Genomic DNA, 12,727 nt, shown 5'->3' on the forward strand with positions numbered 1-12,727 from the left:
TCCCCAAGCCGAAATGAGCCCTTTCCAGTTTGTTTCTTTCTTAATTCGTGGACACCACACAAGCCCTAAAAGTGTTCATCTTTTTTGTCCTACCAATTTTTCTTTTTTAAAAAATTTCGAGTGTTTTCCCAAGTTCGATAATGATATTATGCCAGGGAGGAAACACGTGTAACACAAATAGGTACCTCAGCCCCTAGGGAGAGTGACTGAGTGCAGGAGTTTGTTCCAGGTAACGAAGGAGGGAGGGAACTCCTCAGAAACTCCTTTTATTAGTTTTCCTCGATCTCCACCCATATATACATTGTTCTCTGGGGTCGCAGCAGGGGCAGGTAGGGGCCAAGTGTTTGGCTCCGGGACCGCGCCCCTCCCCTTAAAAGTGCCCACAATCACAAAGACCCGGCGGGAGCTGGGGAACCGCCTGCGAGCCCGCGTGGGGCGCACATTCGCGCCGGAAAAGCTGCTTCTCGGGGGCTGAGAGTTTCCCCTCACTGTCTGTGCAAACTTAGGCTAACGTGTTGCCAAACAGGCGTGAGGATCAACCTCTTTTCTTTAAAATACATAAAGAAGAGAAAAATCTTCCCGCAAGAACTTTAGATCAACAGGTTTCAACGTTTCCACGGTCGAAGTCCTCGGAATTGCCAAGCACTTCAGAGCAATTGCAAGGCTGGGGCCCTTGGCGCACTGCCAGGAATGTTCCAGCTCCCATGGCCCCAGCACCCTCGCTGCCCTCCTCATTAGCCCGGCCAATCCCCAAGACACACGTGGACTCATAATATCTCTCTGCAGTAAGCTTTGTAGGACCTGAGAAAGAGGGTGAGGAAATACTGATGACAAAACGACACCGAAAGGCTTGACTTCAGGAGCTTTGATGGGCTTGCATCTCTGCGTTTACGCCCCCAAACCCCGCGGAGGCGCAGGATGATGAACCTTGGTTGTGTAGGCTTCAAGCTGACCCAAGTGCCACCAGACGGCGCAGGGCGTGCGAGGGGCAGGGGTAGGCAAATACAACTTCAAGGTCAGCGTGCTAACGACTGGGGCTGGAGACGGCCAAGGGTGTCCCGGCCTGGAGCGCTGAGGGTGCGCCCTGCTGCGGCGCGTTGGATGCGGCCATGGGGTTGGGGAAGGGGGGACTGAGAGACTCTACTCCCCCGGCAGTCTCTCCGGAGGGTCTCCGCGGTCGGGGCTAGATGCGACCTTCCAGGCTGGACTTCTCCGCAGCGAGGGCAGCACAGCCCGGAAAGGATTCTCATCACTCTTAGGGAGTTTGCTTTTCCAGAGCAGCTCTCAAGCGAAATTTCACGTCATTTTTGCCAAACTTTGTTCTTAATTTTAGAATGTACTAAATAGATAAATTGAAACATACATACACAAGGACAATTCTCCCTTTCAGAAAACACACACAAACACCCAAATCCCAGTGTTCCCAGGTTCTCCTAACTTTTTGATTTAGATAAGCAATCAACTGTTTATCAGGGCTATAGAAATAACGAAGGGGAACTCCTGGGTTTGCTCTTGAAAAGTAGATTTGATTATGTTCCGTTCTGATTGGGTTTAGGTTCCTATTTCAAATTTCAAGCAAATATTAATAGAGATGATCACTAAGAAACTTAAGTATGACCTAAAAAATTAGTTTGGTCTGAAGCTCAATGCTCTAATTTCAATGAGGTGCTGCTTGCTGAATATTTCAGAATCCTTTCAAAGCCTTTCCAAGTGGGTCTATTCCCTCCTGCTGTAACAAAACTGTATTCATCTTTGCACAACAGGCTCCAGCACCTGTCAATTTGGTACCCAACACGCGGCAGAGGATGCTCCCTGTCCTGATGTAGGTTGGTCAACCGGCCAAGCACCAAGGGCGCCTTGCAGGGTATTCCTGAACCGCGCCCACCCGCCCGTGCGGCTCGCGGGGTGGTCTGAGCTGCCCCCACCTCGCTTCGGGCAGAGGAGAGTCCTCTGCGTTTCCTGTCCCTCAGTTGCTTCAGGAACTCACAGTGACCCCTTCACAAACTGCACAGAGTCAGAGGATTTAGCTTCTGACGCTTCATTCTCAGGGGTCATCTGTGGGTCAGGAGTTTTCTCGCGAGCTAATTTCCCACCCTTTCTTCCCGGACAACCAGAAAGTGTTTATTTTGGTTTTTCCTTTGCTACCTTTCCAGCTTGCTAGTTACATCAGGAGCCCCGGCCCTTTCCCCGCTTGTTGGTGGAACAAAGTTCAAGCCCACAGTTTTCTAGAGCTCCTGCGGCCCGAGGGCACTAGGTGAGCAGCTGACGACAGTCCTTCGCCGCCCGAAATCAGGCGGCGGGATCCCACTAAAGGGAGGAGGGAGAACCTAGGCCGTGACTGAGGGCTGGCGACGATTAAACCAGGTAACGAGACACCAGGCAGATGTGTTTTCATTGCCTTGTAAGATAAATGCAATGTTAAGTGCCTGACAACTTCCCAGAAGCAATCAGCAAAAGTTTACGAGTGCATAAACTTCAAAGACCATTCACCGATGGTTGTTACAAGGCCCACATTTAAAGCTCCTATAAATTCTCCCGCAGTTTCTCAAAGCTACGTTTCCAGTAACTATCCAGCAGCCACCTCCTCCCGGGAGACCAGGGGGATTTTCTCGAACCACCAAAGAGAGGGAGTTTTGGCTCCTACTGAGTGAAATAAAGTTGCGCAAAAGTTTGGTCCAGAAGTTTGAAAGGCCAGGGAGAGGAGGGAGGGTGGAACGACGGAGTGGAGGAGGAGTCCGGGAAGGGCCACGAGGTGCTCTCCGGCGCTAAGTTTCTGACAGCGCGAAGGACCAGGGTCTGGGAGGGTCCCAGGTTAGCCGGGCAGGCGGCGCCTTAGCCGCCTTCGGCGGTCGCTCCTGCTCGGCCATTCGGGCCCTGCAGGTCATGTCCCGGTGTGGCGCCCATAGCTAAGCCCGAGCTTCCACGCGATCCGGGCATGGTCGATCCTTCGCCCTTCTAGTGCCCGCTGAGGGGCCAGTAGGAAGCTAGGTGTCCCGCGGAAAGCGCCAGCCCTTAGAAAGGCAGGTCGGATGGAGAACCGAGTCAGACATCAGGGGACGTGGCGCCACTCCGCCCCAAGCCACGACGGTGCCAGCCTCGGTCCTCCGGTTAAGTGCCCAGAGAGCTCTGGTAAGTTAGTGTCAGGCACACAAGACTCACCTATGTTTACAGAGAACCTTTGTTTATGATCCCAGTGAAAACAAAGCTGCTAATTGAAAAACAGTAACAGGAGCGTGTCTTTAGCTTCCTAAAGGGAGAGTTCCACAGCTGCGAGCGCCCGGGGAGGGGCGGGGGCTGGGGAAGCGGTGAGCTTGGGGCCGCCCTGCACGTCAACGTGCTTTTGGGTCCCCAGCGAGACACGTGAGCCAGCTCAAGCCTTCCAGAACCGCCGGCCTGGGTACCGGGCTGGAAAGCCTCCCGCAGCCCGCCAGCTCTTTCTCAGTCTTTGGGCTCCGGTAAATCCGAAGGCGCGAAGGTAACCGAGGACTGAGAAGTATTTCTGTCCCGGTGAGACTGAATCTCAGGCAATTATTTTCGAAAGATAGCGCTCGGCCCCTTTTCATCCTTTCCAGGTGAAAATGCAGACGCTTCTGTGTCGTCCTCACCCCTCCTTGATGAAATAAGGCGCCCAACTGTTCAGATATTACCATTCAAAAACAGGTTCTGTGGCGAACCTCATTTGTGAATCTATTACAGAGATTAATAGATTATTTCTCCTTTTTCAACTAATTCTCAGTGGGGAAATTTAACCATATGGTAAGGAGAGAATTAGAATTTCATCACATTAGAGCAAAATGTAATGAAAAGAGTCCAACACCTGGGGCCAACTCTGAAAGCCACAATTAAAAGGTTTTTAATGAAACCAGAGAAACCAAAAATTTCATAGGCTTCAGTAATTCTGCCACATAAGAAAGATTTATTGGAGGTGTTGGGAAATATTGTTTTTACTTATGTCCTAAGGATGAAAACCAGCGCTAAATACCATGGGCTCCCAGAGAGCTAACTCAGGAGCGAAAGGACCGCGTGTACCCTTTCGCATCCGCAGAGGACGCTTGTTCCACGGTTCTCCCCTTACCAGCCCTCCAAGAACAGCCAGGCAGATCCAGATGTCCCTGAAGGGCTTCCTAGCTGTCGGTTACGTTTCCGGGTAAATAAATATGCACAAATGCCCCGCTTGGTGTGTCAGAGGAGATGACTCCTGGTGAATTTGCCTATTCTGAAACAACTGGATTTTAATCTTGAGGAAAGTTTGAGAAATCACTTTCTTCTCGTTTAGGAAATCATGTGCCTCATAATCACCATCACTGTAGCAGTTACTTAGACAGTGCTGCAAAAGCACCCCTTCCTTTAAAAAAAAATATATATCTAATGGGCTGCATAATCAACTTGCTCTTCATTTTCCTTTTTTTCCCCCCATCGAGTAGGAAATGGGCAGTGGAGGGGAGGGGGTGAAAATAAGGCAGTGTGTGCAAATGGACGATCGCTTTGCTCTCTTACTAGCTGAGAATCTTGGGTGAATTTGGGGCAAGTCAACGGGGGGGGAGGCCATCACTTGCCCCGAAAGCCCCATCTCCTAATTCAGACCACAGTCATCCTACGAACAGGGCTGGAGTATAATTCTCGCCCGGAAGAATAATTTAGCTCAAGATGAGACAGCAGTGGCGAGGGAAGGGCAGTGGGGGTGGGGCGTGGTGGATGGGGGCGTCTGCTTTCCACGGGACTCCCAGGCTTCGCCGCCGATCTACAATTTGCTGAAGGAGCAAAGAACATCCTCGGCTCTAAGTAGGGCTTTTAGTGTGCTCATTGATGAGTGAAAGTCGCCACACATGTCAAGCTAAAGGCAGTTGTTGGGTTACTAACAGGACCCAGCGCCTTGCAAACATATGCGCTAAGCTGTGTATACAGATGGCAGGCAGAATAATGGAGCAGGCGCCTTTTATAAAGCTCTAGCTGCTGCCCGTCTTCAGACCTGGGAAATGAAACTATTCAGACTCGCGGCCAGATAGCGCCTGCGATTGTTTGTTACCGTTTTAATCCTATTAATTAAAACGTTAACCTGATTGGGTAGAAAGCGCTGTCCCAACAGGCGAGTCTTCTTCATAATAACCTACTCAGAGATAATGATGTAAAAGACTCCCCCGTCTGTGGCGGCGGCTGGTTGATGGGTCCGGAAATCTCTTGAAGGTGAATCCAAGCAAGATAAACGGTGCGGAGAGGAGGCGCGGGGCTGGGCTCAGAGCGGCGGCGGCAGCGGCGGCGGCTCCACTCCCTCCGCGCCCACCCTCCCACCATGCGGGGCCGCGGCCCATGGTGAGCCCCAGCAGCCAGCACCATCGGCTGGAGACGAAGAAGAAGAAGAAGAGGAGGCGGCGAGCGCGGGGGAAGGCGAAAAAGAAAAAGAAGGGGAGAGGACCGCCAGCAGCACCGGGACCGACGCGCGCACCAGCCCCGGAGCCCGGCTCGGGCGCGTCTGCGGCGCCGCCCGACTCCCGAGCCGAGGCGGCGGCGGCCGGCGGGGCGGGCCGGGGCTGCGCGCCGGCGCCGGACGATGGAGCGCGGGCTGCACCTCGGCGCGGCCGCCGCGGGCGAAGACGACCTTTTCCTGCACAAGAGTCTGAGCGCCTCCACCGCCAAGCGCTTGGAGGCGGCTTTCCGCTCCACGCCCCCGGGCATGGACCTGTCCCTGCCGCCGCCGCCCCGGGAGCGCCCGGCGTCGTCCTCCTCGTCGCCCCTGGGCTGCTTCGAGCCGGCTGACCCCGAGGGGGCAGGGCTGCTGCTGCCGCCGCCTGGGGGAGGCGGCGGCGGCGGCGGCGGCGGCGGCGGGGTGGGCGTCCCCGGGCTGCTCGTGGGCTCTGCCGGCGTGGGGGGCGACCCTAGCCTGAGCAGCCTGCCGGCTGGGGCCGCCCTGTGCCTCAAATACGGCGAGAGCGCGAGCCGGGGCTCGGTGGCCGAGAGCAGCGGCGGCGAGCAGAGCCCCGACGACGACAGCGACGGCCGCTGCGAGCTGGTGCTGCGGGCAGGAGGGGCCGACCCGCGGGCCTCCCCGGGCGCGGGAGGTGGCGGCGCCAAGGCGGCCGAGGGCTGCTCCAACGCCCACCTCCACGGCGGCGCCGGCGCCCCCCCGGGGGTTCCTGGCGGCGGCAGCGGCGGGGGTAGCAGCAGCGGGGGCGGCGGGGGCGGCGGCAGCAGCAGCAAGAAATCCAAAGAGCAAAAGGCGCTGCGGCTCAACATCAACGCCCGGGAGCGCCGGCGGATGCACGACCTGAACGACGCGCTGGACGAGCTGCGCGCGGTGATCCCTTACGCGCACAGCCCCTCGGTGCGGAAGCTCTCCAAGATCGCCACGCTGCTGCTCGCCAAGAACTACATCCTCATGCAGGCGCAGGCCCTGGAGGAGATGCGGCGCCTAGTCGCCTACCTCAACCAGGGCCAGGCCATCTCGGCCGCCTCGCTGCCAAGCTCCGCGGCCGCGGCGGCGGCGGCCGCTGCCCTGCACCCGGCGCTTGGCGCCTACGAGCAGGCTGCCGGCTACCCGTTCAGCGCCGGGCTGCCCCCGGCCGCCTCCTGCCCGGAGAAGTGCGCCCTGTTCAACAGCGTCTCCTCCAGCCTCTGCAAACAGTGCACGGAGAAGCCTTAAACACCCCCCCCCCCCCCCGAAAAACACAAGAGCGACCCAAAAGCTAGAGGAAAGTGAAAAGCTGCCCTCCACCCCCTTTTTTTTGGTCCTCTCCTAGTTGTGAAACACTTGCAGAGCAAAGCAGAGGCGAGAACTGAGGAGTATCAGAGACAAACCGGACTCTTAGCCTTGACATCCCCAGAATCTCGGTCTTTGGGGTGGGGAGGGAGGGAGGAGGGAGGTGCAGTTTGGACGGAGTATGGATGTCTTTTTTCTCAGAAAAGTGGCAACTTTGGTGGCAGCCTAGACCGCAAGGAAGCAGAGTTTTCCTTTAAGCTTAAAAATAAGTGGAGAAGTAGTCGCTTGGTTATTAAGCGTGGAGAGTATGAAATGGCAAAATACTAATCTTACTAATAAGTGTGAATTTGGCTGGTGCTGAGAGGGAGAGGAGGAGTCCGGGGTTGGGTGGCGTGTGGGATGGAATATTCATTCAGACAAATCAGAAAGGGCACTTGAAAATAAATTTTGATTCTGAGCCAGGAGAAACACTTGAAATGTAGACTTATTTAAGTGAAAAAAGAAAAAAAAAAAAACTCAACCAGAAAGAGACACGTTGCTATGAAAGACTTGTATTTTTTATTGTCTCTGAACTTTAATCCTGTGAAAATGCTCAAAAGTTTTGGCAAGAGTGATATAAAAAACTGACTGTGGCTGAAAGGATTGCATTAAAAAATATTTATGTGCACCTTGTTACTTTCCACTCTGCAATGATGTATTAACAAGTCATAGTATTTATTTGTTATTCTTCAATGACCCTTCCACATCAACAGTATTTATCATGTGTTAAGGTCATGGGTCTTGTGTGCAGATTTTTTTTTACTGCCTCTAAAATTCTGTTTTATAGATTAACTTATACTGTGTGCCAAGTGTTTAAAAGGTTTATTTGCCAACAAGTATGAAGAGACATATTGATGTATCTGGGCTGCTTAGGTTTATCAAAGATCACCTGGATATTTTCAGTTGCATCATCCCTGTATTTAAATTGAGCTTTAATAAATTGCTTCAGTCCAAAAATTACAGGAAAGGTGTATTCTTAATTGATGAATGAATTGATCTCTTTTTTAAAAGGGAAATCCTTTGCATTCTAAAAGGGAAAGACATCACAGCAATAGACCCTATAAGTAAGAACATGCTAAGCAAATATTGTTCCAGGCTGTGCTGTGCATTTTTAAAAGGTCTAATTTAATTGCTTTTATTATATATGTACATATATAAGTTATTTTAACTGTGGAGAATTATTTAAGTTAAAAGACTGGTTTGATTTGCCTATGGTGTGAAATCCTTTGTTATTTTTCTAAAAAAATAAAATTTAAAAAGAAAGAAAATAAAACTAAGGAAGAGCAAGAAGCTATTTACCCAAAGTGAGCCTTCAGTTTTAGTTTGCATGGCTGTTTGCCTGCCTTTCTATCCTATGAAAATCAAGAAAACCTTTTTTAAAAATGGAGTCCTGCTATTTTCCACCCCTTGCAGATAATACAAATTCAGTTTGTCAGGTTGGATGGCGAGTTGGGAGCTGTGGGGGATCCATTGGCTGGTTTTGGATGTGTAAAGAATGATATATATATCAAATAGGTCAATCAGACTATGACAGCTATGTATGACCATTTGTATGTGTATCTATGTCAGAAGAATCTTTATTAAAATATTTTGATCAAACATTTTATTATGCTGTGCTTTGTGGAAGGAGCCATCACCTCTCTTCTGTGTTACTCTTTGCTTGAAAGGTAACAAAAAAGAAAGGAGTTGCAAAGAAGCTGGAACTGAAGTTTTGGCAGGGATACCCAGCTTAGCCCTAGATCACTTGTTTGCTTGTTAAAAGGATGGTGGCTGGGCCTGGTCATTGGAGGAGAGACAAATGGGGTCAATGGTGAGAGGCAGAGGAGATCCGGAGTCCCTGTCTGCTGGTATGAACTTTGAAGGCCATGCTCTCTCCGGAATTCTTTTCCCACTTGCCTGGCACTGTTAACCATGCCAGGACCCATCAGAGGGGGTAAAGTTTCTTAAAGAGTTTTCATCAAAATTTCTATCTCCAGCTGCCTGAAAGCCAAGGAGAAGAGATGGATTTGGATTCTCTGAGGATGAATTTTATTGTGGCATTCCACTTTTTTTGTGACAGAAGAATCCACCAGGTTGAACTCGAAGCGTAAGCAATGCCCATAGAGATTTTCAGAACTTACTGGTGTTGCTTGTTAATGAGATTTTTAGGGACCATGTTTGGACTTGGTTGGGCATTGGTTCTATTGAAGGATGTCTGTATGGGCTTGTATTTGGACTTTAATAATGCCCTCAGAAATAGAAGGCTTGATTTTTATTGTGGTGGAGGCTGTAGAAATGGTGGTGGTGAAGTTAGAGTATTTCCTCTGTAGGCAGTATGCTCAATGCATTTTTGTCTGTATGGCCTCTGCTCATAATGACATCCCTAAGTGCCATCAGACTTAGTGGGGGGTGAGGGAGGATATTTTCTGCTCCACTTGCCATCAAAAAAGATTAATCAGAACCTGTAACTTTTCAGAAAACATAACAGCAAAGGGCCTTGAAGCTGGAGCCCTCCCAGTCTGGAAGGGAGGGGAGAGACCAGGGCAGCCCCCAGGCAGGAAGAGACCCGTCTCTCAGCATTTACCAGTCAAAGCCTGGGTGCGTCTAATTATGATTATTAAAACAATTTCCATGACGATGTCTAATATTATGTTAATTTGAAAACAACTGTGTATGAAAACTGTCGACTATAATACCTAAATTCATTTAATGAAACACATCGTTAAGGCAATTAAACCTCCTGGATGTGATTAAGAAACATAATTACGACACTGTTCTGTGCCATAATTGGGTGTCTTTAATCAAGGGGTAAAGTGATCAGCAACACAGCCATTAGTTTGTATTGTTCTGGCCCTGCTGTCCATCATTCTGATTAGGAATTAACCACGGCCACCATCAGTCGAATTTTTTTTTTCCTTTTGCATATTAACATTGTGGGGGACACGTTTGCTGCAAGATGTACTGCTTACTATTTCTCATTATTAAGAAGCCCTCCTTGAAATACTTCCTCTGCGACCTCTGTACTGTTCAACTATTATTAGAAATTGTAAAAATAACAAATCTTGAACTTCAGAAGAAAAAGAAATGCTCACCCGCCTTTAATAACTCAATTTTCCAGTCTTAGTCCTGAGAGAGACTGGGGGTGGATGGGGGTGGGGAAAGGAGAGGATGTTGAGAATAAGTTGAAATGTCAGACTAATGTGTACAATTATTAAAAGTAGCAGGGTTGATAATATTAATTTTCATTGTGATAATTTCCGACAAATCAATTCTCTTACCACATGTAGAAAGTGGCCAGCCTATAGTTCTAGGAATAAACGTAGGACATCTGAAAGGAACAGAAGCAGTGTTTTCGGTGATTTACTTAGGTGACCCTCTCTGCCCTAACCCAACGTTTCCAAAGTTTCTTCAGCAGCAGCCTTTAGAGAAAGAAACCGACAGTTGGAGAGACAATTATTGCCCCACCTGGCAAAGCCCAGGGGCCACTTTGCTTCTCAGGTTTGAGTCCTGAATTTTGGGCCAGTCTGGAAAGTTGGCCCGCACACTTGTGGGCCCCAGATGTCCTTCCAGTATGGAGCATCCACGTCAGGACTGGGTAACTGAGCATCAGGGATATCAGTGTGGGCTTCCGGAAGGGCCTTTGGGCCAGAGCAAACAGCCTGTCCCCTAAGACTGCGGCGTACCAGACTGCCGGAGTAACTTGACCACCCCTGAGCCTGCTGCGACGCCCACCGCGCCTTGGGGCGCTTCCCCACGGGCGCAACCCGCCTGGCGGACCTTGCTGCTTGTGTTTTTTAGGAAACAGAGTGGGCAGATGAGGCCGAGAGAGGACCCAGAGTCCCACTTGGCCTTTTATTCCACCGGTTTCCTTCTCGAATTTCTCTCTAATTTCAATTTCCTTCTCTAATTTATAATTCCCACTTAGGTCCCATCTCCAGTTTAACACTGGGCACCTACAGAAGCGTCGGGGCTTTTCGTGGACTCCTATAGGACCAGCAAATGATCATCTTCGAAGAGCTTGCTAGTTACCCCTCCTTCTCCCTCCTCGTGGTGCATCTCAGTGTGTGTGTGTGTGTGTGTGTGTCTGTATGTGTGTATATGTGTATTCGCGCGCGCGCGCGCAGTGCGCGGTGCGCTCTCCACTTTCCGCAGCTGGGCGTCCCCTCCAAGACCCTGAGTTGAGCTTAAATTCTTCTCCCTCCTATCCCACCCGCCACCCATCCTTACTGAGGACTGCTCGCTTGGGAGGGAGCTGGGCTCAGGAGCTTCGCTTCTCCATGCACTCTTGGTCCCAGACGCCAGAACCACCTTCCTTCTCGCCCCGGACCCTGGGATTCCTCCAGTATGAGTGGCATTGACTTCCAATGTAATGACTTATGAAAGATATAATCATGTGTTAAATTGAATCCTCCGTTTAACTGTTAATGGTGTGCTCTGGGCACATTTACGTATTAGATGCTATGGTAACTAATTACCACTAGGAAAAAGGATAATACACTTCCTAGACTTTGAAAAATAATGATGAGAGTTCACTTCCCGGCTCGCAGCACATTGTGGCGGCTCTGCCGGGCGGAGCGACGGAGCGAGTGGAGACCCGAAAGTGTGCTCACGGAAGGCAGGAGGTAATGAATCCTGGTCGGGAGAGGCTCCTTCGTAAAACCTTTAATGAAGATGTGATTCAGATGGGGAGGTGGGGTGAGGGGGAGGCTCAAGCACACAGTGGCGCCTCTAAACAAAATTAAATTGCAAAACATAAACACCAGGAACATAAATAAGTTTTCTTTTAATTAAAATGCAGGTCAGACTAAATTATCCATGTGCCAAGCAACTTTACATCGCTTAACGTCTTTTGTTGTGCGGGCAAAATAAAGGAGCCCGTCTCCTGCGCGCTCTGCGTTGGCACTTGTTAACTCGGATGCCCCTGGATTTGCCAAGCCAGTGAGCTGCAGGTTGATTTAAATTTGGCCTTTTAAATCAAACATGGGGCACAGTAGACGGAAGGAGGGAAACAGGAGGGAAAGCCAGGAGATAGTAACTTAAGTTTGAGTTGAAACAACACACGGGGTAGGAGTCTTTTTCTCCCTGCCGAATTTCTGGCTCTTCTGATCCATTGATGCATGATTACTAGAACCAGGGTTCTCTGTAGGCTGTGCGGAACAACTAGGTGTCTACTTTGCCCCATGGCCAGGGCAAGTGTTTATGCTGGGGACCTGGGGCAGCAGGAGAAGGGAGGGGGCGGCTTTCCAGCAGACCGGCCAGCCAGCCCAAGGTTGCAGACAGAACGACGTCCGCAATACGCGCGCCCACAGCGCTGCTCTGCTTGCGCTGCGCCACAGGACGGACTGGGAATACACAGCCGCAGAGCACCCTTTCTCCCAGTGCTCCCGCTGGACTGGAGTTCTGGCCCCTCCTGAGGGCACAAAGCCAATCCAACCTCCAAGTTCCTTGGGACAAAAAGGGAACTTCAGGGCCCTGCCTCAAACTCTCTTTTGGGAGATGGCACAAGGATCGGGTTTTCCCTTGCACCCCCCTGGCCTGGTGGGTTCACCTGCAAACGCCAGGCTTGTCAGGACTACCCCGCTGCCGCGGCAAACCCGAGAATTCCGCGAAAGTGCCCCAGTTTTAAACTTCAAAGAACAATTCGCTTCCTAGCAAGGCAGGGAAACTCTTTACTCGCTTTCCCTGAGGTTTGATTTGGGTTAAATTGTACCACTTTTTCTAAATGACTCGTCTTAACCCGATCCAGGAGACTTCTGGACTATTGCAAAATTACCAAGCACTCTTGTCTCTTGAGTGCGTGTGTAACTTTTCTTTCTTTCCCTTCCCCTGTGTTCTCTACTTCGGGCAATATAAAAATCCAGATTAGAGAGCTCTGGAAGAGAAATGGCTGGGCTGGGAAGGTTAGATAGACTGCAAAGGCAAAGAGCACTTTGCAGTTACCCCCCCCCCCCCCCCCCCCACATGATGGACAAGCCCATCTTACTAGTCACCAGGATGCTCTGATGGGGAATCTGC

General features: G+C 50.7%; 1 protein-coding gene across 1 annotated transcript; it reads left to right on the plus strand.

The window, feature by feature from the left end:
* The first annotated feature begins 5,120 nt into the window (after positions 1–5,120).
* BHLHE22 (basic helix-loop-helix family member e22) lies at positions 5,121–6,637 on the plus strand. Its single transcript, XM_046641566.1, has one exon. The coding sequence runs from the start codon at positions 5,549–5,551 to the stop codon at positions 6,635–6,637; it is 1,089 nt and encodes a 362-aa protein (XP_046497522.1). The 5' UTR covers positions 5,121–5,548.
* The last annotated feature ends 6,090 nt before the right edge of the window (positions 6,638–12,727 follow it).

This window comes from Equus quagga, chromosome 16, assembly GCF_021613505.1.
Source record: "Equus quagga isolate Etosha38 chromosome 16, UCLA_HA_Equagga_1.0, whole genome shotgun sequence".
NCBI lineage: Eukaryota > Metazoa > Chordata > Mammalia > Perissodactyla > Equidae > Equus > Equus quagga.